General features: G+C 42.9%; 2 protein-coding genes across 2 annotated transcripts; one reads left to right on the plus strand and one right to left on the minus strand.

The window, feature by feature from the left end:
* The first annotated feature begins 46 nt into the window (after positions 1 to 46).
* TUBGCP4 (tubulin gamma complex associated protein 4) lies at positions 47 to 12,014 on the plus strand. Its single transcript, XM_003209615.4, has 18 exons — positions 47 to 165; positions 236 to 364; positions 891 to 1,013; positions 1,488 to 1,541; positions 1,953 to 2,009; positions 2,539 to 2,618; positions 3,032 to 3,230; positions 4,514 to 4,679; positions 5,893 to 6,017; positions 6,681 to 6,731; positions 7,173 to 7,278; positions 7,630 to 7,737; positions 7,976 to 8,114; positions 8,528 to 8,705; positions 9,620 to 9,754; positions 9,979 to 10,095; positions 10,485 to 10,624; positions 10,929 to 12,014. The coding sequence occupies exons 1-18, from the start codon at positions 88 to 90 to the stop codon at positions 10,939 to 10,941; spliced, it is 1,998 nt and encodes a 665-aa protein (XP_003209663.2). The 5' UTR covers positions 47 to 87; the 3' UTR covers positions 10,942 to 12,014.
* Positions 12,015 to 12,155: 141 nt separating this feature from the next.
* On the minus strand, positions 12,156 to 23,887 carry TP53BP1 (tumor protein p53 binding protein 1). The gene is made up of 9 exons (XM_019619619.2): positions 23,693 to 23,887; positions 23,068 to 23,489; positions 22,773 to 22,964; positions 19,629 to 19,808; positions 19,062 to 19,265; positions 18,464 to 18,558; positions 14,402 to 14,601; positions 13,117 to 13,262; positions 12,156 to 12,494 (listed from the first exon to the last, which is right to left on the minus strand). The coding sequence occupies exons 1-9, from the start codon at positions 23,782 to 23,784 to the stop codon at positions 12,307 to 12,309; spliced, it is 1,719 nt and encodes a 572-aa protein (XP_019475164.1). The 5' UTR covers positions 23,785 to 23,887; the 3' UTR covers positions 12,156 to 12,306.
* Between the last annotated feature and the right edge of the window lie 149 nt (positions 23,888 to 24,036).

Below are 24,036 nucleotides of genomic sequence, written 5' to 3' on the forward strand. Positions count from 1 at the left end.
GCGAAGCACCGCCCACACCGTCCGCGGGCCACCGCGCAGACGCGCCCTTCCCGGCGGCCCTTGCGCTGCGCGGCGCCCGGCGGCGCGATGATCCACGAGCTGCTGCTGGCGCTCAGCGGGTACCCGGGCGCGGCCTTTACCTGGAGCAAGCGCGGAGGGCTGCAGGTGCGGCGCCGGCCCTCCCCTCTTCTCCCATTTCGCTTCTCTCCTCCTTCACCGCTCTCTTTTCCCGCAGGTGTCCCAGGAATTGCCGTTCTTGCACCCGAGCGAGACCAGCGTCCTGAACCGCCTCTGCCGCCTCGGTACCGACTACATCCGCTTCGCCGAGTTCGTGGAGCAGCACACGGGACACGTCCAGCAGCAGGTGAGGCCGCAGCGGTGCGGCGCGGACGATGATCTGCGCTGCTGCTTCTGGCACAGAAGGCCGTCGGTGCGGCTCTGCGCCGGCGCAGACAAACTCACCGTGCCGAGCAGGGCTCTGTGTGGTTCTGCGTGGTGTAAATGAGAGAGGGTGCACAACTGCTTGCGTTGGAAGACGTGACAGAGTGCGGAAGTATCATTCCTAGGGAAGGGAACGTCACGTTGTAATTTCTGGTCCCTGCGGTTCATCAGGAGTTGTGAAGAGCATAGGGATTCTGGAGGCATTCCTAAATACAAACGAGCACTGAATTTAACAGTGCTGCCACGTGTGCACCATTCCCAACTTCTGCATGCATCCACAGAAGAGCTAAACAGCTCTGTTTTGTTTTGTTTTTTCCTGGACGTTTTATGGTTGTTGAAGGTGCATTTCAGAGTGTTGTGACCACTGGCAGCTGGTGCAGTGTTGCAGGAAGTTCCATTACCCATCAGACCTGTGCTGAGGACCTGAGGATTTTATTGTTCTGTTTCAGGACCATCACCTATCTCAGCAAAACCAGAGTGGATTGCATGGCATTTATTTGCGAGCATTCTGTACAGGTCTTGATTCAGTGTTGCAGCCGTATCGACAGGCACTGCTTGACCTGGAACAAGAGGTAAAGGAGAGGGACCTGGGGCAAGAGGCTGTTTGCTGCTGGCACATTGTGGAAGCTTGTCATTTCTGCCATTACTGTATTGACTAAGTGGTAGTAGCTAAAGAGACAAGATAGTTTCCTTTTCACTTTGGGAATGGCTTTCAAATTACTCCTCTGAGATGCTATTGTAAATGACTGTTAATTTTAATAAACTGTCATTCCCCTCCACATACAATTCAATAAGTGCCCCATCAGCTTTGAAACCTGGTGCTGTTTCACACTATCATGACTAATGTTTTCAGTTGTGAAGGTTCTGATAAAATCATCCGGGACTTGGCAGCTGTTCTGTCTTAGGTACTGTCGTCATCCAGAGGTTTCATTAAAAGTTACAGCCTACATGGGACTTAACATGATATGAAGCATAGAGCCAAACTTGTCTTTTTACTTATCCATGCCATGTTTTAATTTTCATTAATTGCTTTGTTGTTCTTACAGTTTCTGGCTGACCCACATCTTTCCATCTCGCATGTTAATTATTCCTTGGACCAGGTAATGCTGATGAACCTGTTCATGCTAATGATTATTCTTGACATTCTGTAACTTGTTTACACCACTCACTTCTCATTAGGCAAGGTTTAGTCTTTCATCCTATGTCATTTCTCCTTAACATTTCCAAATTTATAGTCCTATAATCATAGTTAGAGGATCACTTGCACTTTGACACAATGCATAGGAGGTCCTTTCCTTTACCCTGGCATATTCCTCACAACTTCTGTTTATTCTGAACTGCAGCTGGAATACAGTGGCCTAATGACCCTTGGTCCAGGTGAGGATGGACATTGCTTCCATTGATTTTAGGGTCACTGACAAGTTTCCAGTTTGAGTGAAAAGCATGCTAACAGTGTGCTTGAACCTGTTGTCCACACTTACTTATTTGTAACTTTTCTTCTTGTGCTGCAGTTTCAGTTACTCTTCCCATCCGTGATGGTTGTGGTGGAACAGATCAAGACTCAGAAGGTATGGTGAAATTTTAACTAGTCTCTCTTAGCTAGTTTCCTCTTTAGCTGATGAAGTATTTCCTGCTTTCATCCCAGAACTGAATGCTAGGAAAAAATGTGGTTTCAGTTATTCAGTGTTGAATGCTTTACACTATTGAATCTCTTTACACTGGATTTGACTTTTTCTCATTCATTATTAGCAAGATGCATTTTATAATCACAACACACTTCAAACTACAAGATGCTGCTAGTTGGAATTTCTTCTTTTCTGATTCTGTTTTCTTCCATGCTCACTTGAATTAAAAAAGAAAAGGAGTAGCTAATGTTTTCAAAGTCTTGAGAGGCTTAGTTTTTTTCATCTAGGGAAGCTTTTGAGAGAAACTTACATAGGGGACTTCTTTCTTCACTACACAGAGTATGTTTACTCTCTCTTTCTGTCAGACCTGCGCAGTTCTTCGTGTTAGCTGGAAATGTAGCATTTAAATGCTTGAAATAGTCAGTACAGATCCAAGTAATAGTCCTACTCTAACTACTTTTTTCTTCTGTAGATTCATGGATGTCAGATACTGGAAACTGTCCACAAACATAGCTGTGGGGGGTTGCCTCCTGTTCGCAGTGCTCTTGAAAAGTAGGTAGATGCAACAAAACTATTTTGTACGTACGTAATACCTGACAATAGTATCAAAGTGTTTTCTTACTTTTGAAAGCAGATGATGCTGTTCAAATTGGGCCTGCATGATTTAAAAGGGCAAACTGTCACAGTACCCTTTCTTTATCTAAAACAGACTTATGGCAAGAATTAAGGCTTTCTCCATATTTGGAAGTCTACACGAAATGTCTTGGATACAGCAGATGTTATTGTTTTTATTCATCCTTTAGAAAAATAAATTTCACTGGGTGAATTTTTTATGTTTGTGTGCCCTTGGGAAGAAAGTAAGTACCAAATTGCCTGGCTGATCAACAGGACTTTCCAGAATAATGTACAGTGAAGTTTTGATTACTGTGTGCAGTGGACCCACTGTCTGTTTCTTTTGATTTCAGGATTCTGGCTGTGTGTCATGGAGTCATGTATAAGCAACTCTCTGCCTGGATGCTGCATGGATTGCTACTAGACCAACATGAAGAGTTCTTTATCAAACAGGGCCCTTCTGGGAATATCTCTGGCCAACCCGAAGATGATGATGATGACCTAGGAATTGGAGGACTTACAGGAAAACAGCTACGAGAGCTGCAGGACCTGGTAAAACTGCAGGTTGTAGCTTGGCACCTTCAGTCATCAGGTGACTGAAGAGGAAGTGCTGTCTTCTGCTTCAGTGCAAATGATACAAATGACCAGTCATTCTAGAGACCCGATGTACTGGGTCTGGCTGGGTTGGAGTCTAATTCCCTGCAGCAGCCCATAAGGGGCTGTGCTTTGCACTTGTAGCTAGAATGGCATTAATAGCACACCACTATTTTCTGTATTACTGAGCAGTGTTGGCATAGTATCAAGTTACTCTCCAGCCACTCCAGAGCCAGTGGGTTGGTAGTAGGCAAGAGGTGGGGAGGAGACATTGCAAGAGCAGCTGACCTAAACCTACCAAAGGCATGTTCCATAAAATACTCTTGGCAATAAAAGCTGGGCAAGGAGGAGGGGCTTTTATAAAGAAAATGTGTCCTGAATAACTGTGATGCTTGTTGAGGTCCTGTTCTGCAAGACATGGCTGAACATTGCTTGCTGATGGGAAGTAGAGAATAATTGTTCTCTCTGTGCTTCCATCTGTCTCTTGCTTGTTTTTCCTCCTTTTTTTTTCCTCTCTTTGATTAAATTGTGCATATCTTAGCCTGTTAGCATTTTATTTTTTTTTCTCCCCCTTTTCCTTGGAAAGGGGGGGAGAGAGAGAAAGTGGTGTGGTGGAGTTCAGCTAGCCATTGTGAAACCATCACATCTGATAGGATGGGAGATCAATAGAATATCATTGCAGGTTGCAGCTAGACATTAAGAAGAGATACGTACTGAGCTCAACTGGACAAACTTGGGGGCAGAAAGCCATACCAGTGGAATATGAATAGACACAAATAATATGAAGTGCTGTAGTCATCCTGCTCTTTTCTGATTCCTTAGCCAACAGCAATCTTCCACGCTTAGTGAAGCATTACTGCATTTGAATAGTTACTGCATCAGGCTCTAGTGAGAAACAACTGCAACTCCATAAATTCACGCTCTAGTTTACTGTGAGAAAATATTTCCTGGGTACTGGTGGTTTTAGTATGTTGCATGTAACTCTGTGAATGCACAAAAGATCCACTGCAGTTACACCTCACACTGCATAAAATTAAGTGCCTTCTATAAATAGTCTTTGCTGAGAGAAGATTGCTTCTCTCAGCAAAAAAAAGCAAAAAAAAGCAAAAGCTTTAAAAGGCCACGGAAAACCAGGTACTTTTAGTATACTCTGATATTTATTACTTTTCCTATATAAGCCTGGTCTTCTCAACCTCTTTCTCTCCTTGTGCTTTCTGTCTTCTCCCTGGTGTCTCTGACAGCGCTTGATTGAGGAGGAGAACATGTTAGCTCCATCTCTAAAACAGTTTTCTCTGCGAGTGGAGATGCTGCCATCGTACATCCCTGTGCGAGTTGCTGAAAAAATCTTGTTTGTGGGAGAATCTGTACAAATGTTTGAGAATCAAAATGTTAACCTGACCAGAAAAGGTAAGGAGCATCTTTCTTACGGCCTTCACTCAGCTGTGAAAGACTGACGAGTATGTTCCAAAATACTGTATGAATGAACTATTTAACAGTCACTGTTAAAATGGTCAGCTTCAGGAAATACAAATGGCTGTGCCAGATCAAAACAATGGTCCAGGTGCTCTGCTACTAACTGAGTGCTAAGGAAGGATATAAGTACAGCATGAGTAAAAAATACTTACTTATAACTAAAAAATACTAAGTTGTAAGTTATCATCTGACTTACACTGGAGAAATAAAGCTTCTGTAAAGGTCATGTTGCCCTTTGAAGTTCTGTCCCTGAAGGGTTCAAACAATTGCAGGAGCACATTGGGTGTCTGTGTGTGTGTGTGTCTGTGTGTGTGTGTGTCTGTGTGTGTGTGTCTGTGTGTGTGTGTGTGTGTGTGTGTTTTGCAGAATGGCATCACAGAGTTAGAATGCATGCACAAGCATGAGAGATTGATTGCAGCGTAGTCCCAAAAGTGCCCAGGGAAGACAGATGATCATGATGGAGCCTCAAAGACAAAAGCAAAACAAAGACAATTCCAACTTTTGTTCTCTTTGAGAGCCTGATTGTTCTCTTTGAGAGCCTGATGGGTTTACATTGGAAGATGCTTTTTGGAAATACAGTGCAGCAGGAGAGGAGGACTGCTCTGGATTCTCGCTTAAGATTATCTATGTAAAAATACTCAACTTACTAATGCCAGTACAGATAACAAAGAACCAACTGAATTGGACTGCTTTCTTCTGTTTGTAGAGGTGAGGAGTGGTTTCAAAAATCACAAATTCCCAAGTCCAAGCAGTGGGATACAACTGAAAGGGACAAAGCATGTGGAGAATCCAACCAACTGGTTAATACAGCAGAAAAGTTCAGGGTTCAATGATCTAGCCAAGTCCAAGAAAAAGGACTGTTTGTTTGCATAGAAAATCTTTTCCTTCTTTCCTTCTCTGCACTTATTCTTTTTTTCTTTTTTCTTTTTTTCTGTCTGACACTGCAGCACTGCCACATCAAGTGTCTATTGTGTATTTGCAGTACTGTCTTGCACTTGGTACTTCAGGGCCTCCACAAATTTACATTCCTCTTGTCTGATGTGATGTTGTGCGTCCCGGGCAGCCTCTGTCCCACTGTGCTGGAAAGGGTCTGCACTTATTTGAATAGTATTTGTTATTGTCCAAAACTTTTCTCATTGTTGCACAGGCTCCATCCTAAAAAACCAGGAAGACACTTTTGCAGCAGAACTACATCGACTCAAGCAGCAGCCACTCTTTAGTTTGGTAGACTTTGAATCTGTGGTTGACTGGATACGGAGTACAGTTGCTGAGGTAAGGATCCCAGGTAGAATAACTATACAGGTTGAGGAGTTTTGAATTTTGTGAATGACCAGGAGAAGGGAAGCTGTTTACAATAAATTAAAATAGGAAGGTGAAAAGAAAAAAGGTAGCTTTCATTTTCTTATCAGGCTTAGTGTCATGTTCTTCCATCTTCTAATGATACAAAGACTTCAACTAATATCGGTGATTTGCAGGGAATTGTAAAACAGTGATTGTATCACTTATTACAACTTCAAAACTTTATGCTGTTATTTCAGTAACCGTTAGCCTTTTACTTAGACAAATGCTTGTGGGTTGTTTTTTTGTCTTGTTTTAATCTGGGGAAAAAAGATAAAGATCGGAGAACAGAGGAGCATAGAAAAGTGAGGACAAATAGGATTTGATTGAATTCATAAGAATTCGCTTTTTTTTTTTTTCTTTTTCCTCCACACATCTTCACGTTTCTTACTAATGCATCAAGAGTATTCTAGTTAGTAGCATGGGCTGCCCACACTGGAGTCGTCTTAGTGTGTTCCTCTTTTGTTTTATAGACATTTTATATATGCGCATTTTGAATGTATCGCAGGTATTTTAAGATTCAATTCAATAAAATTCAGTAAGTTCAGATGTATCTGAGATTTCTTGCTTTATTTGTTTATTCTGTCTTCTCACTAGCATCTTTGGAAACTGATGGTGGAAGAATCTGACTTGCTAGGACAACTGAAGGTAATGTTACTGCTAACTTGTTTTCGCAAAAGTAGCTTAAAATCAGTGGTGTGGGATTTTTTTGTTTGCTTTGTTTCATTTTTTTTAAACAGCCTTTTCCCAGTAAATGCTCTACTGTCTTATATTTTGTACTTTTCTCATTTAGGTAACTGTATTTTCATTTCCCAAGATCTCAAGCATGAGTACAGTGGTATAACTTGATCAGAGGCAGAGTTAGAGGAGTAAATGTATGTGGTTTTGTGCTTTGCATCTTGGAGATTCATTGTATTGCTTGCAGTGCATTGCATTGTAGACTTTCTGGATGAAGGTCAGAGTTTTCCAGCTGTGTTTTGAAATGACAGAAGTTGTCCAAGTAATTAAAAAATAAATGCTATGAGTTAGAATGCTTACTCCTTCTGCTCAGTTTTTTATATGCTTACATACAAAAACTTATCTGAACAGATTATAAAAGACTTTTACCTTCTGGGAAGAGGTGAACTGTTTCAGGCCTTCATTGACACTGCACAGCACATGTTAAAAACACCACCTACAGCCGTAACAGAACATGGTGAGTGCTGATTACTCATCTACAAAATGTCCTCTCTGTGCTCTGGCAGGAAAATAGTTAAATCCAATGCAGACTTCCCCATCTTATCCTCTGGATGTTGTCATTAGTTTTGAAAGAACAGCACTTCTAAATTACAGTATAATACACATTGGGCAAAAATAACTTTCAGTAACAAAAATAATCTTTCCATAACTTTCAGATGATAGGTTTCTCTCCATATCAAAGAGTGGAGTTAAAGCTGTGGAAATAATGTTAGTCTGTTATGGCCCAATGTAAATAATTAATAGGTGCAAAATAAGCACTATCTGCATCTTAAGTATTCTGTTAATATTTGTGTTCTCTCTCTATCAGATGTCAATGTTGCATTTCAGCAGTCTGCTCATAAGGTACTGTTAGATGATGACAACCTTCTTCCTTTGCTTCACTTGACTATTGAGTATCATGGAAAGGAGCATAAAGGTATCTATTTGCATTTTTAGTAATGAATTAAGAGGGATTATGACAGTGACCTTGTTCTCAAATCCTCCTACCCTTGCGTGGAGTTAAGAAATATTAAACTGTTTTCCTTAGCAGCCCTGTGCGATACCTTAGCCTGCTTTTCCTTTTCCTGTTCTGTTCTTTCCCCTTTTCATTCTTCTCTGGAAGGCTTTGCCTTAACTGAGAGGATGACTTAACTAAGCACCTTACCTGTTTTCAGATTCTTCTCAGACTCGTGAAGGGCCTTCCCGAGAGCTTTCTCCACGTGAAGCCCCTACATCTGGCTGGGCAGCTCTGGGCCTTTCTTACAAAGTTCAATGGCCACTGCATATTCTCTTTACTCCTGCTGTTCTGGAGAAGTAAGTACTAGCTATTATCAGTTAACTTCCAGACACAAAGACATCAGGCACCCAGTATTTTTTTCCCCTCATAGAGAGAAAGGTAGAGCTTTAGCACTTTAGCTTGCTCCCTGAACCTTACTCTTTCTACTTAGTCGTGTTGAGGTTACTTGTTGCAAATAAGATACGGCAAATCTGTCAGCAAAACTGTCAAAACTGTCAGCTCTTTTCCAGTAACGATAGAATCACTTCATATTTTTTAGATCAATAACCAATCAGAAATCTGTTACTCTGAGATGGGCTGTTACTTCATCTACCCTGTCTTTTGGCAGGCAACTGCCTGCCATTTCTCTTTCCAGTCTTGCACTGTTGTGGTCTCCAGTACCTGTACCCAAGAGTTCTGTCCTAAAACATCTGTTATTTTTTGACTGTAGGTACAATGTTGTGTTCAAATACCTGCTCAGCGTGCGACGGGTCCAGGCAGAGCTACAACACTGCTGGGCTCTCCAGATGCAACGTAAACACCTGAAGTCTAACAGAACTGATGCCATCAAGTGGCGTCTGAGGGACCACATGGCTTTCCTTGTGGACAATCTTCAGTATTATCTCCAGGTCAGGATTAAACAGAGTTGAACTTGTATCGCTTCATCAGGAACTGATAGAAATGGTGGGAGCACTGAAGTTACAACTTTTGGGTTCCCAGATTCAGTGCTACAATTACACAGTTAATGGATGTGTGAATCAGAGTTTTACGTGTTAATAGAAATGCAAATGTTTCTGGCTCTCTAGCGCTACTAAGGAGTTGTGAGAAGCCCTGCTTATCCCTGAAGCTGAATCACTAAGATACCATCCTGTCTTGTTCCTTTGCCCCTTGAAGTGAGCTCTGATTTGTTCAGTGACAAGGAGTTCTTTGGAATGGTTTTGTTTTTTTAGTTATGACTTATTTTTTAATGGAAAGGAGCCACTTTCAAACCTAAACAATACTTAGTAGCATAATTTTGCGAGAATTGATTTGTTAATAGCTACAACAGTAGAATCTCGGGGGGGCTGACTTTTACTTTCTAGAGCAATAGCTTGAGTTCTTGCTCTCTGCTTTGCTCTGAGCGCAGCATGCAGGCTTTTGCTCATTGCTGGTGAAAATTCATAGCTAATGGAGGTGACTGTATTGAAAAATAGTGCTTTGCAGCTGAGAATGTGATTTATCGAGTAGTGTTGTGTTCTTTATTTCTACAGAAACTACTACAGAAACAAATAGGAAGTATAACTTCTGGAGCAGCCAAGTACTTTTTCACTAGTTAGAAAGCAACTGTTTGTCTACTTAATTAATATTCAGGGATCGATTCTTTTCTTCCTTATTACTCTACTGTTGTTGTATATAAGCTCCATTAATGAGGCAGATAGAAGTTGATGCTCAGCCTCTAATGTAAGAATATGAATAGGGAAAGCAAATTCCTTACACAACTTCTAGCTGGTCTGAGGTACCCCTGTTCCTCAAGGAAGCCGTTAATGAAAATTGTGTTCATCAGGTGGATGTACTGGAATCTCAGTTCTCACAGCTTCTCCAGCAAATAAATGCCACACGAGATTTTGAGAGCATACGACTGGCTCATGATCACTTCTTAAGTAATCTGCTGGCTCAGTCTTTCATTCTCCTGAAACCTGTAAGTAGATCTTGTTTTCACTTTTTTTTCCTACAAGTTGTTTCAGGGATAGAAATAAGGCCTTTGAAATGCCACAGCTGCTTTAACATCTTCCTTAGTGACTGTTGAAAAATATGGTATATCATTTTGATTATGAATGCTTTAGTTTTCAGGTACTAAAAAAACCCCAAACTTCCTCTGAGCTCTGTTTGTAACTGGTAACTTGTAGTACTTTTTCCATACAGGTTTTCCACTGTTTAAATGAAATCCTGGACCTTTGTCATAGTTTTTGTTCTCTGGTAAGTCAGAATCTGGGACCGTTAGATGAGCGTGGAGCTGCACAACTCAGTATTCTGGTGAAGGTAAATTTCTATTGATATGGTCTTGTTCAATTCCCTTGCAAACATCTAAGCTTTAACTTCACTCCTGTTCTACAGCTGTTTTAAGCTGAGATCAGACCTTATGTGTGAATGCTTACAATTACTTGAATTAATCAATACCTCCTGGGTAGAAAAACTCCACATCTCCACATGCACAGAGGGGAGGTATGTGCACAGATACACAGAAGTTACAATCCTCTTGAAATACACGTCTGGTTTTACCTCTCCTTTTGGCTACCTAGCACCTAATTCTTTTGGCGACAGGTTACCTTATAGTAGACCACAACCAGAAATCTTTTGCAGTGATACTTTTCTTCACACTGTTCAATGATTGGAAGGGCTTTCCTGAACAGGTTTCCTGTAACTTGTAGGGGTTCAGTCGCCAGTCATCACTGCTCTTCAAGATTCTCTCTAGTGTTCGAAACCATCAAATAAACTCTGACTTAGCTCAACTGCTACTACGTCTGGATTATAACAAGTATTACACACAGGCTGGAGGAACCTTGGGCAGGTAGGAATGACTTCAGGAGTGCTTGCAGAATTATCTTGAGACACTTGAAATATAAAGCATGCTAAACAATCATAATTAAGCAATGTTCATTTCATAAGCCAAAATTACTGGAAGCAAAATGCTTCAAGTAACAAAACAGACTGATTTGGTTTCTGGTTTTTGCATGTGCTTCCCTCCATTGTTTTGAGCTACCTGCTAGTTAATACTCGCTGAGAAATGGTGATGGGTGTTAATAGAGGGGTGCTCCTTGAAATTTGTTAATATTAATAAATTGATATGTTAATATTGCATCCTTTTCTTGCAGTTTTGGGGTTTGAGCACTAAGACCTTTTCTTCAAACTGCAACCAATAGCAGAGTGAGCAGTGAAGCCTGTGGAGTTGGCTCTTGCCTAGTGAAGCACTGTCAAAAAGAGCTGGGAGGAGGTGCCACCTATCTGCAACTGCCTAGTGATTACAGAAAGCTTCTCCATTTGTTCAGAACTAGTTCAAATATGCTTTCCGCAGCCTTCATATGCTCATAAATGCTTCCAGAGAGGCAGTCTATGCTTCAAGAAGTGGGGAAAAAAAAAAACAAAACAGAATGATGTCTTGGCTGTTCAGTTGGACTGCGACACTTGGCAATCTGGAGTATGCAGGAAGTAGTCTGTTGTTCTTGACCATGAATGAAGTTTTAGCTTTCTTCAGAAATTGAACTTGGCTATCGTAAACCAGTTTATCGCATGTCTGCTAATCAAATACCTTTATGTAAAAGCAACAACTACAATAGCATTTTGAGATAGACTGGACTGAACAGAGTTTAAGAATATTTTTCTTTTACAGAGAAAGCATGTGACATTGCTAGCCCAGTCCTTAATATATTTTAACATGCTGGAATTATTCACACCTGTTAATATTTGCACCGTTCAAAGTGCAGATCTCCCTCTGCTAACAGAAAAAGGTGCTAGAACTAAAGCTAGGGAGAAACTTAAGACATCATCTGTATCTGTACCCTGTTTTCATTCAAGGCTATTTAGAATGCTGCTTGTGACTAGCGTACTGACTTGCTCAAACCAAGGTAAATCTTTGGCATGCACTTTTTTTCCCCCTGCACCTCAGGCTCCCATCAGTTTATTTGTCCTAATTCCCTTTCCTTTTCCACTTTTGTATTGCCAGTCTGTGCTGAGGCAGGTTAATATCTGTGTAGTCATAACAGGAGGGAAGAAAAAAAAAGTAGCCAAACCAAAACAGTACTTTGTTCTCACAGTTCTTGCCAGTTGCTTCAGCAGTATCTTGTTCCAGCAAGTTGTAGCAGTACACAACATTCTGTTCTTCCAAAAAACAAAAGTGGTGCTGGTGCCCTGAACTCAGTCATAAGTCCATCATTCTGTAAATAAAATCTGCCACCTTTCCATCCCTTTGTCATTGACTTTGTGTTGGGGTCAGGTTTTAGAGAAAGTAGAATATTTAACCTATTCAGCCCAGACAAGCATAAGCATTTCTTTTCCCTCTACCCTCATCTAGGCAAGGCAGATAAATGAGAAAACCCAATAGCTAACACAAGAAATTGAACATTTATTTCATGATAAAAGTTCAGCAGATAAAACTATATACAATAAACCATGCACGCTGTCCAATTCCACAAACATTTAAAACCTGATTAAAACAGTCTGCACAATGGTGGGACAGCAGGACAAAGTTTCAGCTTAATGAGGGACATAGTCATGTTTGTATTTTGGATGCTTGTTGTAGCCTACTCTCTCTCCAGCAATAAGGCTCTGGATCACCCACTCTTGTGAGACAACAGGCAGCCTTAATGCCTCTGCGCACTTCAAGACAACAGCTGGGCAGGAAAGATCAGTCACCACCACATCATAAACACCCAAAGCAATATCTGCGTATGAAGAAAGAGGTGCTGGTCAAGGTTAAAAAAAAAAAAAAAAAAGGACTCTTCCTTGCAACAGCAGATAAGTCTGTTTAACTATCATACTACCATGAATCTCCTTAGCATCTCCCATTGCTAGCCTATGGATTCTTTTTGTTAGAAGACAAGCTATATAGCAACACTGGGCATTGGAAAGTAAAGAATTCCTCGTAGAGCAGATAGAAGTTCACAGAAAACTAGCAGCCGAGAGCACAAGCAAGAGCAGATAACCATGCATTCTGACCTCAGGCTGCAATACTAGGGCCTGCATGCCATACAGAGAAGCAACAAGTTGTATGTGTATACAGGAATTCAGAAGAACATGGAAACAGCTCTAGTGGCCTACAGAAGGCTCAGGAGCAATTCTTTAAGGCTGACAATCTGATCCTGAATTGCTGCACTGTATCATTCACTGGAAGGTAGAGCTTCTGTATGTAATCGAGTCTACATTCAGGCAGAGAGCTAGTGGCAGCATTTTGCCTTACTTTGTGCTTAAAGACATGCTTGTAAGCCATCCTAAATGATTTTTAAAACCATACTAGAGAGCAGAGCAGCATAGGATGTCCAGCTACTAGAGAAAGCCAATGAGTACCTTTGTTGTTAGCATTTGAAAAATGCTGCTTAACAGAGGATGCTCCCCCAGTCATAAGGATTTCAGACCACAGATCCAGGAAGTTCTGCTGCTGATCTGATACCAGGAGAACCTTCAGGTTACGGAATGGGTTTTCTCGTGGGTGCCTGTGGAAGAAATAATTGCAGACTGTTAAAGATACCTGATAATCTTATGGCTTTCCAATACTTTAAGGGAACTAATAAGCAGGAGGGAAATCAACTTTTTATATAAAGTAGACAGTAATAGGACAAGGGGGAATGATTTTAAACTAGAGGGAAGGTTTAATGGATGTCAGGGCGAGGGTGCTCTGGTGCTGGAACAGGTTGCCCAGAGAGGTTGTGATGTTCAAAGCCAGGTTGGATGGGGCCCTGGGGAACCTCATCTAGTACTTGATCTAGCAGTTGTCAACCCTGTCTGCAGCACAGGGGTTGGAACCCAATGATCACTGAGGTCCCTTCCAACCCAAGCCATTCCATGATTCTATGATAACCCCAGATTTTATTTGAGGACCATTATTTACCTCCCCATGTTGACTGATCAGCTCCCATATTAGTACTTTTAATATCTTAACAGCACACATTCCTGAAATACTTGGAACAATTTTCCTCTACTTACAGATAGTAAACAGAGCTAGACCACACTGGCAGTGTGTGCACATATACATGTGGGTATGCATATGCATGGATGCAGCCACCTGAATGCAGAGTTAGGCTAATCTCTGATCCTGAACAACATACTTTGTGCATACCCAAAACACCTCAGTTTTAATAGGGCCAAGCAATCTAACATGAGTCCCCAGACCAAGAGATTCCAGGGATTTGAAGTCTGCTTTTGTCTGCTCGCCACTGTCTCCAATGAGTCTCAGAATAGAACAGGGATTAAGTTCTGTAGAAATACCAAGAAAGCATCCTGAATTCAAAACATGCCGGAGAATAAGTTACGATAGTATTGCTCTGAGCTATTAAAGAGACCAGCTAAGTGAGTGGGAAGTCTTGCCTGAATTTTGTGTTTCTTACGAGACAAAACTCTCTCTTCCTGGGAGACTCTTTTTGTACATACAGCAACCAAACCCACCTTGGTATTGGAGCCACATCCAAGGAAAAGAAATGGAAATGCATTTCTATACAAATGGCAAACATGGGGAGCAGTACTATAGACACCTTCAGTACTTGCAAGACTCAAAAGCTAACCAAGCATAAGATCTCCCTTTCCTTAAATCTTTACCCTGTGCACTTACACCTTGGTTATAACTTATGACACTTACCATTCTAGCAATTTTTGCTCCTGCAGGCTATAACCAGCTGGCAAAAGGTAATTCCGGTAATTCTGAAGCTGGTTAGCATGACAGCTATCGTAAACCCAGATATGAGACACGCAAGGGATCCCTCGGGCAAGGCACAGCAAGTATTTCCGTGTTCGACAATGCTGATCCGCAATTAAAAGACACTGATATGCTGCATTACACTTCAGGAGAGATTAAAAAAAACATGTAAACTGGAAACAAAGTGCTTGGAAAAAAGCCTTGAAATTATCTGCAGCTGAACAGTAACAAAGAAAACAATCAAAACACTTTTCACAGCCTTATTATGTGAGAACTGAATTCAATTCACAGACCAGAATAACCTATTCCAAGCTGTGTAGCATGAGGTAAAAACTCCACCTATTCCTTTTGTATCATATCTCTCTCTATTTCAGATAAAGAAAGAGAAACATCTTTTAAACTATGACTAAGTCAGTGAAGACGACTCTACTCCCCGGCAACAGTTTACATTTTTATTAGAAATCAGCTTTTTTTTTTAATGAAGTAAAATAAAAAACAAGTCTATAATTTGCCTTGAAGGCTGCACAACATTCTTCTGCTTTTGCCTGCAATCTTATGCTCTCTAAATAAAGCTTCAGGAAAAGAGTTGTAAACTAAACAAAGAAGTTAAAGATTTATTCTGGGTGCTATCATTACTCGTAGATTCTGCCAGTATCACTACATCAACCTTGAATTTCACATAAGACTAGGATAAATCCTTTGCATAGATTTCAATAGTAAACTTCAATTACTTGATCTACTGGATATGTAAGAATAAATCCAGTTTATCAAGAGCCATACTTGACAAAACTTGTTTAATAGATTACAGTACTGCTGATGGGTACAATTACAATATCACCTTTAAGGCCTTCACCAGCTCTGAAGTGAATCTGTATTCTGGTAGCATTACTTTGAATCTCTGAAGTTAATTGCCCCATATTACTAAGAGTCACTTCTTTATAGGCAGGTAAACTCAAGACAACAAAATTGCAGGAAATTAACTGCCATTTTGTGTGGTGATCAACTCCTGGGTTAAGCTGATCCATTATAATCTATAAAAGCAGCTGATGTTCAGTTTTCATATTTTGTTATATGCATAGATACACGCACAAATAAATACAAATGCATTGTGTTTGAGATCCAGACAGCCAATATGAACTTCTGTCCTTTGTGTTTATCTAGACAGTGACACTTCTCCTGTAATGACCATTTTGTGATAATTGTGATTATTGGCTACAGGTCACACTCAAGGAGTTGTGGTCAACTACTCAATGTTCAAGTGGAGACCAGTGATGAGTGGCATTCCTCAGGGATCGGTGCCATTTAACAACTTTGTAAGCAACACTCACAGTGGAATCAAGTACACCCTCAGCAAGCTTGCAGATGATACCAAGACGTGAAGTGCAGCTGACACACAAGAGGATGCCATCCAGAGGGACCTGGACAAGAGAGGCAGGCCCAGGCCAACCTCATGAAGCTCAACAAGGCCAAGTGCAACATCCTGCACCTGGGTGGGGACAATCTCAAGCAGCAATACAGCCTCAGCAGAGAATAGTTTAAAAGCAGCCCTGAGGAAAAGGATTTGAGAGTATTGATCGATGAAAGGTTCAACATGAACCAGCAATGTGCACTTGCAGCCCAGGTGGCCAACCATGTCCTGGGTTGCATCAAGAGAAGTGTGACCAGCACATCGAGGAAGGTGATTCTGCCCCTCTGCTCTTCTGATACCCCACCTGGAGTACTGTATCCAGTTCTCGGCCCCTGACACAAGATGGACATGGAGTTGTTGGAGCAGATCCACAAAGATTAATTAGAGGGCTGGAGCACCTCCCTACAAGGAGGGGAGGAGAGAGCTGGGGCTCCTCAGCCTGGAGAAGTGAAGGCTCTGGGGGACATTATAGCAGCCTTCCAGTACCTGAAAGGGGCATAGAGGAAAGCTGGGGAGAGACTTTTTGTAAGGTCACATAACAACTGGATGAGGGGAAATGGCTTTCAACTGGAAGAGTGTAGATTTAGGCTAGGTATCAACAAGAAATTCTTTACTGTGAGAGTGGTGAGACACTGGAACAGGTTGCCCAGTGAGGTTGTGGGTACCCCCTCCCTGGAAGCACTCAAAACCAGGCTGGATGGGGCTGTGAGCAACCTGGTCTGGAGGGAGGTGTTGGAACTAGATGATCTTAAAGGTCCCTTCCTACCCAAACCATTCTATGAGTCTATGAATTCCATTTGTCTGTTCTGCAACCTGAAGTTTCCTCAATATGTACTGACTAACCACCTCACATCATTCCTCAGATGAGAGGGTATACTTCCAGCTGCTTCTTGATGCCTGGTCAGATTGACAGCTGTTTTTCATCATGAGTCATTTACTAATTGTAAATCTGTTGCTTTTCAGTTTCAACTGTTGTCACCCCATAATGTGTTTCAACAGGAGCTATCCTACCCATCCCATTTAACTTGACTCCTACTTAAACTAGGCAGCATTTCTCATGGAGACAAAAACTGTCTCTAGCTGTCCAGATTTCCCAGGTAATGCTTAAGAATTATCACCACTAAATCACAAAAGTTTAATTATTCCCTCCTATAAGAACTGTGTTTAATTTACCTGCTATTCATCAGGAAGTGCCAAAAAGGTAAAAGGGAAAATGAAAGAAGGGGAAAGAGCTCTATAGGAGCTCCCTCCTCTACATCACATCCATCACCTTTGGCTTACCATTACACAGCCGAGCACTGACACAAAAAACAACTGTATATATAGAAAAGGGAAAATACTTAACATACATCTTGACTAAAATAACTCAGTTTCTCACTTTGATTCTGAAAACCATTGTGGATGGTGCTGCTTTTCAAGAAAAGCCTCAAAGCTGAACAACTGTGCTGACAAGAATCTCGTGAAGTTTAATGGAGACAAATCTTAAGTACCTCACCCAGGTAGGAATAACTCCAACACAAGTACAGTCTGGGGACTGATCAAATGAAAAGTAGCTTTGGAGAGAAGAACATGGAGCTCCAGGTGGAAGACAAATTAAACATGAGCAAGTGAAGAGTCTTTACAGCAAGCCAACCAGTATTACCGCATTAGGAAAAACAGAATCACAGAATCACTCAGGTTGGAAAAAGACTTTAAAGATCATCAAGTCCAACCACAACCTAACCCATACTGCTCTAACTCTAACAACCCTCCACTAAATCATGTCCCTGAGCACCACATCCAAATGGTTTTTAAACACTTTCAGGGATGGTGACTCAACGACCTTCGTGGGGAGCCTATTCTGGTGCTTAACCACCCTTTCTGTAAAGAAGCGTTTCCTAGTGTCGACCCTAAACTTACCCTGGCGCAACTTGAGGCCACTTCCCCTCTTCCTGTCACCAACGAGAAGAGATCGACCCCGCTCTCGCTGCAAGCACCTCTCAGATATTGGAAGAGAGCAATAAGGTCTCCCCTCAGCCTCCTTTTCCCCAGATTGAACAACCCTAGTTCCACATCACAAGTTAAGGTATGTTATCCTGCTGCCCTATGCAACACTGGCAAGACCAGATCTGTAGAATTCGGTTGTACAGTACAAGAAAGACAGGAACATTGAAGTAGCTCTCTTGGCTGGGCCTGCTTCTAAGATGATCTAGGAATTGGTGCATATGACATACAAGAGATTGAAAAGGCTGGACTCATTTAGACACATGAAGAGATTAAGTCATCTCACCAATGCATATTCACGACTGACAGGAGGGCACAGAAGATAAGAGACAAATAATATTTGATGATATCCACTTAAGACAGGATACAAATTTAAATACAGAAAATTCCATTTAAATATATATATATTTTTTTTTTAATTAAGGCAATCAAACACCTCTGCCCAGAGAGGCTGTGCAATCTCCATCCTCAGATATTCACCTGAACAAGATCCTGAGCAACTTGCTCAAGTTGGTCCTGCTTACAGCAAGGTGCTGGAGCAGACAGTCTACAGAAACTCCTTCCAATCACAACTACTTTAACTATCATTCTACAAATTACAATCAAGCCTTTACCTGTGTTTCATTAAAGTCTTCCAGGATATAGCCAGCTCCTGCTCGCAGCTGCTGTGCTATATAATGTTTGTTATATGGAGTCATCTCTAAGAATTCTAAAACAGAAATAGAAAGTTAAGATTTTGGCTATAATCCACTCACACCCAGAAAAAAAAAAAAAACAATAACAAAGGGAAACAGGACTATATTAGCCTAACTAGCCAAGTAAGCACCTCATGGCTTTCTTTATGCTGAAGTTCACTGTGTAGAATACACCTACTTTAGCGGAGGCAAACTGCAGCAACCCATTCATACTTTCAAGTCCCCGCTTTTCCATCACTTATCTCTCAAAATCTTGCTTCTCATCTTACATTTTTCTCAGACTGCTGGTCTCACCTTTCTTAGTTTGCTGAGCAGCCTTATAATCACTGATACATCATCATACATTTCAGGCTGTAAATTCTCTAAAACAGACTGAGTCTTAGCTCCTTTCTGCAAGGCATTAAAGAGCAAAAGAATAAAACAAACACTCACAAATGCCCGACCAGACTGCATCCAGCCCTTTTCCTACAGCCACAGCATTCCACTTGAAAAATACAATGGGTAAGGTTCACCTCACCTTCTTCCTCCTCACTACTCCCTGCAGGACCATCTGAAGGCTTCAGGCAATTGGCCAGTTTGTCACTGGGTGTTGCCATGGTGAGGAGGAAGGCATAGCCCAAAAAGAGGGTCTTATTGTGCGGCAATGGTCCATGATGGTCCTCCAGAACTGGGGGATCTACACCTTCACAGGTACTCATGAACTCTCCTGTTTTCACAGCCCCTGTGGAAAGACAGAAGCATCACGAGTGTCACGTCAGGTTCAGCACAAAGACCTACAGAAGGATTTAGGATACATTCAACTTCAGTTACTTTACAGGAGAAGACAGGGAGACAAGTCTTGGTTAGGATTAAGCTAGGATAGGTTGGTATCTTTTTACCCTTACAGTTCGAAAGAGTCTTCAAATCAAAACTGGGGAGTGACTAATGGGACAACATTTCAGGTTACTGATAGGCTGCCAAAAAAAAAAAGGGACCCTTCACAGCGTTAAGTGTGAAGGCACTTTAGGACTTACTAAGCAATAAGTTATGAAAGGAGACAGGCAACTAAGAAGATTCTCACCAGGCTTTACTGTTGCTGACTTACGGCCACGTTTAGCTGGGGATCTCTCTTCCTCAGAAGCAACAAGTTTCCTCTTGCCAGAAAGCATACCTGGTGGCACACGTGGACTTTCCATCCCTTTACGAGTGGGAGTTGTACTACTGCTGGAAGTGCTGGGAGAGACAAGGTTGCTGCGTCGCTTCCGCTTCCCCTCCACAAGATTATCTGTAATGGAATGTGAAAATTAAACTAGTCACCTACTGCCACCTAATTCCATGACCTTTGCTCATCCAAAGACGGCCGAACTCTCACTTCCTACTCCGTTCAGTCCAGCCAATCAGAGCTCCACGCATCTTTCAGCTCTTTTAGACCAACAAGCAGCATGGCTTCCTGCTCTTTGGGTTTCTACGTGCACTGTTCCTGCCCTTTTCAGCCCTACAAAGAGGGCAATAATGCTTCTTGCCCTTAGCAGTTTGGCCAATGAGAGCACGGTGTTTCTCCCCACTCTTTCCAGCCTGATCGCAGCATGGCACTGCATTCAATCCTTCTCATTTCCACCAGACAACAGCACTACTATTTCCCACCCTTTTCAGCCCAACCAGTGAGCGTGGTGCTGCTTCCTGTTCTTCTCATCCTAAGAAGTCAGAGTGCAGTGCTTCTTCACGCCCTTTGCAGCCCAACCAATCGTAGCATGGCACCGCTACATGAGTTTTCAGCTCAATCAATCATAGCACAACCTAAAGCTGCTTCCTGCTCTTCACATCCCAACCAGAGCATGGCACTCCCCCCCTTCTCAGCCAAGCCAGAGCACAGCACCACTTCCCATTCTTTTCAGCCCAACCAATCATAGCATGGTCCTACTTCCCTCCCTTTTCAATTGAACCAAAGTGTATTGTTGCTTCCTGTCCTTTTCAGTCCAACCAGAGTGCAGTGCCACTTCTTGTTCTTCTCATACCAATCATCACAGAATCACCACGGTTGGAAGGAACCTCAAGGATCATGAATCTCCAACCCCCCGCTACATGTAGGGCCACCAACTTCCACATTCCATACCAGACCAGGCTGCCCAGGGGCCCCATCAACCTGGCCTGGAACACCTCCAGGGATGGACGGGGCATCCACAGCCTCTCTGGGCAGCTGTTCCAGCACCTCACCACTCTCACAGCAAACAACTTCCCCCTAACATCCAACCTAAATCTCCCCTCCCTCAACTTCAAACCATTTCCCCTTGTCCTGCAGTTATCAATCCTTTCCAAGAGTTGATTCCCCTTCCCTCTGTAGGCTCCTTTTAGGTACTGAAGGCTGCAGTGAGGTCACCCCACAGCCTTCTTTTCTCCAGGCTGAACAAGCCCAGCTCCCCCAGTCTGTCTTCATAGGGGAGGTGCTCCAGTCCTCTGATCATCTTTGCAGCCTCCTCTGGACCCTCTCTAACAGCTCCCTGTCTTTTTTGTACTGGGGGCTCCACACTTGGACGCAGTATTCCAGATGGGACTTCACAAGAGCAGAGTAGAGGAGGACAGTCACCTTCCTGTCTGTGCTGGTCACCCCTCTTTTGATGGAGCCCAGGATACTATTTGCCTTCCGAGCCACAAGAGCACACTGCTGGCTCATGTTAAGTTATTCATCTATCAAGACTCCAGGTCCTTCTCTGCAGGGCTGCTCTCAAGGACCGCTCCTTCCAGTCTGTATGGATGCCTGGGATTCCTCCGGCCCAAGTGCAAAACTCTGCATTTTGCTGCATTGAACCTCATCAGGTTCACCCAGGCCCACCTTTCAAGGGATGCCTTTCAATGGCATCCCTTCCTTCTACCGTGTCAACCGCACCACTCAGCTTGGTGCCGTCAGCAAACTTGCTGAGGGTGCACTCGATTCAGTCATTGATGTCATTGACAAAGATATTAAAGAGCACTGGTCCCAAGACAGAGCCCTGGGGGATGCTGCTTGTTACCGGCCTCTACCTGGACACAGAGCCATTGATCACCACCCTCTGTCTGCGGCCTTTCAACTAGTTTCTTATCCATCGCGTGGTCCACCCATCAAATCCACATTCCTCCAATTTGGAGACAAGGATGTGGTGGGGGTCACATCAAAGGCCTTGCTCAAGTCCAGGTAAGTGACAGCAATCGCCTTCCCCTTGTCCACCGATGCTGTCACTCCATCATAGAAGGCCACCAGACTGGTCAGGCATGACCTTCTCCTGGTGAAGCCATGCTGGCTGTCTTGGATCACACGCTCGTTCCTCATGTGATCAAGCATGTCATCCAGGAGGATCTGTTCCTGGATCTTCCCAGGCAGGAAGCATAGTACTTGTTCCTGCCCTTTACAGCCCAATCAGAGAGGAGGTGCATCCTACACTTTTCAGCCCAGTCATACCACAGAACTGCTTCCTATCGTTTTTAACTCAGTCAGAGCATGCTGCCACTTCACACTCCTCTGATCCCAACCTACCAGAGCACTGAGCTCCATCCCACCCTTTACAGCCCAACCAAAACACAACACCTCCTACCACTCTTTCCAGCTCAAGTGATCAGAGCATGGTGCTGCTTCCTGCTTTTCTCATCCCAACCTACCACAGTACAGCACTGCTTCCCACCCTTTTCAGCCCAACCAATTCATGTGCAGTGCCTCTTCCTGCTCTTTTCAGCAGAAAGAAAGCATATTGCTGACTCCCACCCTTTTTGGTCCATCTAATTAGAGCACAGTGTCACTTTCTGCTCATCTCAACACTGCTTCTCACCCTTTTAAGCCCAACTAATCACAACACGTTGTTACTTCCTGCTCGTCTCATCCCAACCGATCATAGCACAGCACTGCTTCCCATCCTCTTCAGTCCAACCAATCCATGCATGGCATTGTTTCACCGCCTTTTTAGCCCATTTTTAGCGCAGAGCACAGTGCTGCCTTCCACCCTATTCAGTCAATGATAGCTCAGCACTTCCCACTCCTCTCAGCCAAACCAATCAGCACGTACCACTGCTTCCTGCACTTTACGGCCCAACTGTGTAGTGTTGCTCCCACCCTTTACAGTTCAACCAATCTGAACAACACTGCTGCTCACTTTTCAGCCCAAACAGAGCATGGCACTGCCATGTGATTGCACCCAAGATTATCTGTTCCATAACCTTCCCTGGCACTGAGGTCAGGCTGACAGGTTTGTAGTTCACAGAACCTAAAAGCATCACACCTTACCAAGACTGATGTCAGCTGCCTTAGTCAGGGGGGTGACAGGTTCATAAGGACCTAGTCCAAACTGCTCTCGGAGCTTATTTCCTTGTTCCAGAGACAGGATAACAGCCATTCGCTTGTACCACTTCCTCTGGCCTTCCTTTTCAATGCAGTAATATAACTCTCCAGACTCCTTCCGGTGCCCCTTCACTACACCTGACAAGACAGCAAATGATATTGTTCATCTAAGACACCCAGGTTGAGGAGCACTCATTTCTCACTGGATTGGGCAGCTTGAGAGCTCAAGGACTACCCTTACCTGCACTGAAGTACTCATCCTCTGAGAGCGCAGTTACTTCAGTCTCCAAGGGGATAGGGTCACAGAGTAAAATATCTTTTCCTAGTACATCGCATTCATAGCCATCATCAAAGAGAAGTTTGTACTTCCCCGCTCCAACATCTTGAGTAATCATTCCAGAATAGAAGTACCCATTTGAAGACCACTTTGCTACAACCCTGAGGCCCACAAAGCTGCTCCCAGCAGATGAGTCTGCACAGTCTGAAGGACCAGCCACCACCTGTAATGGGATTTCTGGAGAGTCACTTCGACGTAAGGCACAGAAGCCAGATGCGTCAGATTTCTCCCCTCCATCTGGTAGGCGAATTGTACGAACAAATGATTTCTCCTCAGGTGATCCTGTAGTTGAGAGATCCTCTACAACAGGAATTCCAGCTAAATCTCTGGAGAAAACACAAGAACAGTCTCAGAAGGAACAAAAAATTTACCAAAGAATATTTGTGCTACATGCCTATTGCTACTACACACTATCATCAAAAATTACCTCCTGAAACACTTAATTCATTTTCCATCACATTATGACAATAGTTCCCTGTTCTCTTCTTTGACAATAAATTAAGATCACAGGCTCCTTTTCCCACAGTACCTTGTTCCAGTTGTTCGGGACGGTGGGCGGCCTCTTCTTCCTCGCCCACGAGGTGTCACAGGTGCTTTGCCACCCTGGCGAGTACCAAGCATAGAGTCCTCCTCTTCCTCACAAAGAAGTGCTGCTCCTGCCTGACTAACTCTGAGAGGAGATACTGGTTGACCAACTCCTTTCCTAGGGCTAGAGAAATCATGCGTTCAGTTAACCATTCCAGAAAGAGATGCAACTTCACTATACTCTCCCATATCCCTTAAAGACTCTTAAAGATTTTGCTCATCTTCTAAACTCTTGAAGAGCTCAAGCAAAGCAATGCATCATGAGGAAACAACCACTACTTTTTCCAA

The sequence above is a fragment of the Meleagris gallopavo genome, chromosome 12 (genome assembly GCF_000146605.3).
Source record: "Meleagris gallopavo isolate NT-WF06-2002-E0010 breed Aviagen turkey brand Nicholas breeding stock chromosome 12, Turkey_5.1, whole genome shotgun sequence".
NCBI lineage: Eukaryota > Metazoa > Chordata > Aves > Galliformes > Phasianidae > Meleagris > Meleagris gallopavo.

Excerpts from the sequence above, each read along its gene's own strand:
- TUBGCP4 (XM_003209615.4), top strand. The coding sequence starts at position 88 with ATGATCCACGAGCTGCTGCTGGCGCTCAGCGGGTACCCGGGCGCGGCC. Across the intron at positions 1,014-1,487 it reads TGCTTGACCTGGAACAAGAG|TTTCTGGCTGACCCACATCT; the intron begins GTAAAGGAGAGG and ends TTGTTCTTACAG. Across the intron at positions 4,680-5,892 it reads TGTTAACCTGACCAGAAAAG|GCTCCATCCTAAAAAACCAG; the intron begins GTAAGGAGCATC and ends ATTGTTGCACAG.
- TP53BP1 (XM_019619619.2), bottom strand. The coding sequence starts at position 23,784 with ATGCTTGGTACTCGCCAGGGTGGCAAAGCACCTGTGACACCTCGTGGG. Across the intron at positions 18,559-19,061 it reads GAGTAGTGAGGAGGAAGAAG|AATTCTTAGAGATGACTCCA; the intron begins GTGAGGTGAACC and ends TTTCTGTTTTAG. Across the intron at positions 14,602-18,463 it reads AAGACTTTAATGAAACACAG|TGTAATGCAGCATATCAGTG; the intron begins GTAAAGGCTTGA and ends TCTCTCCTGAAG.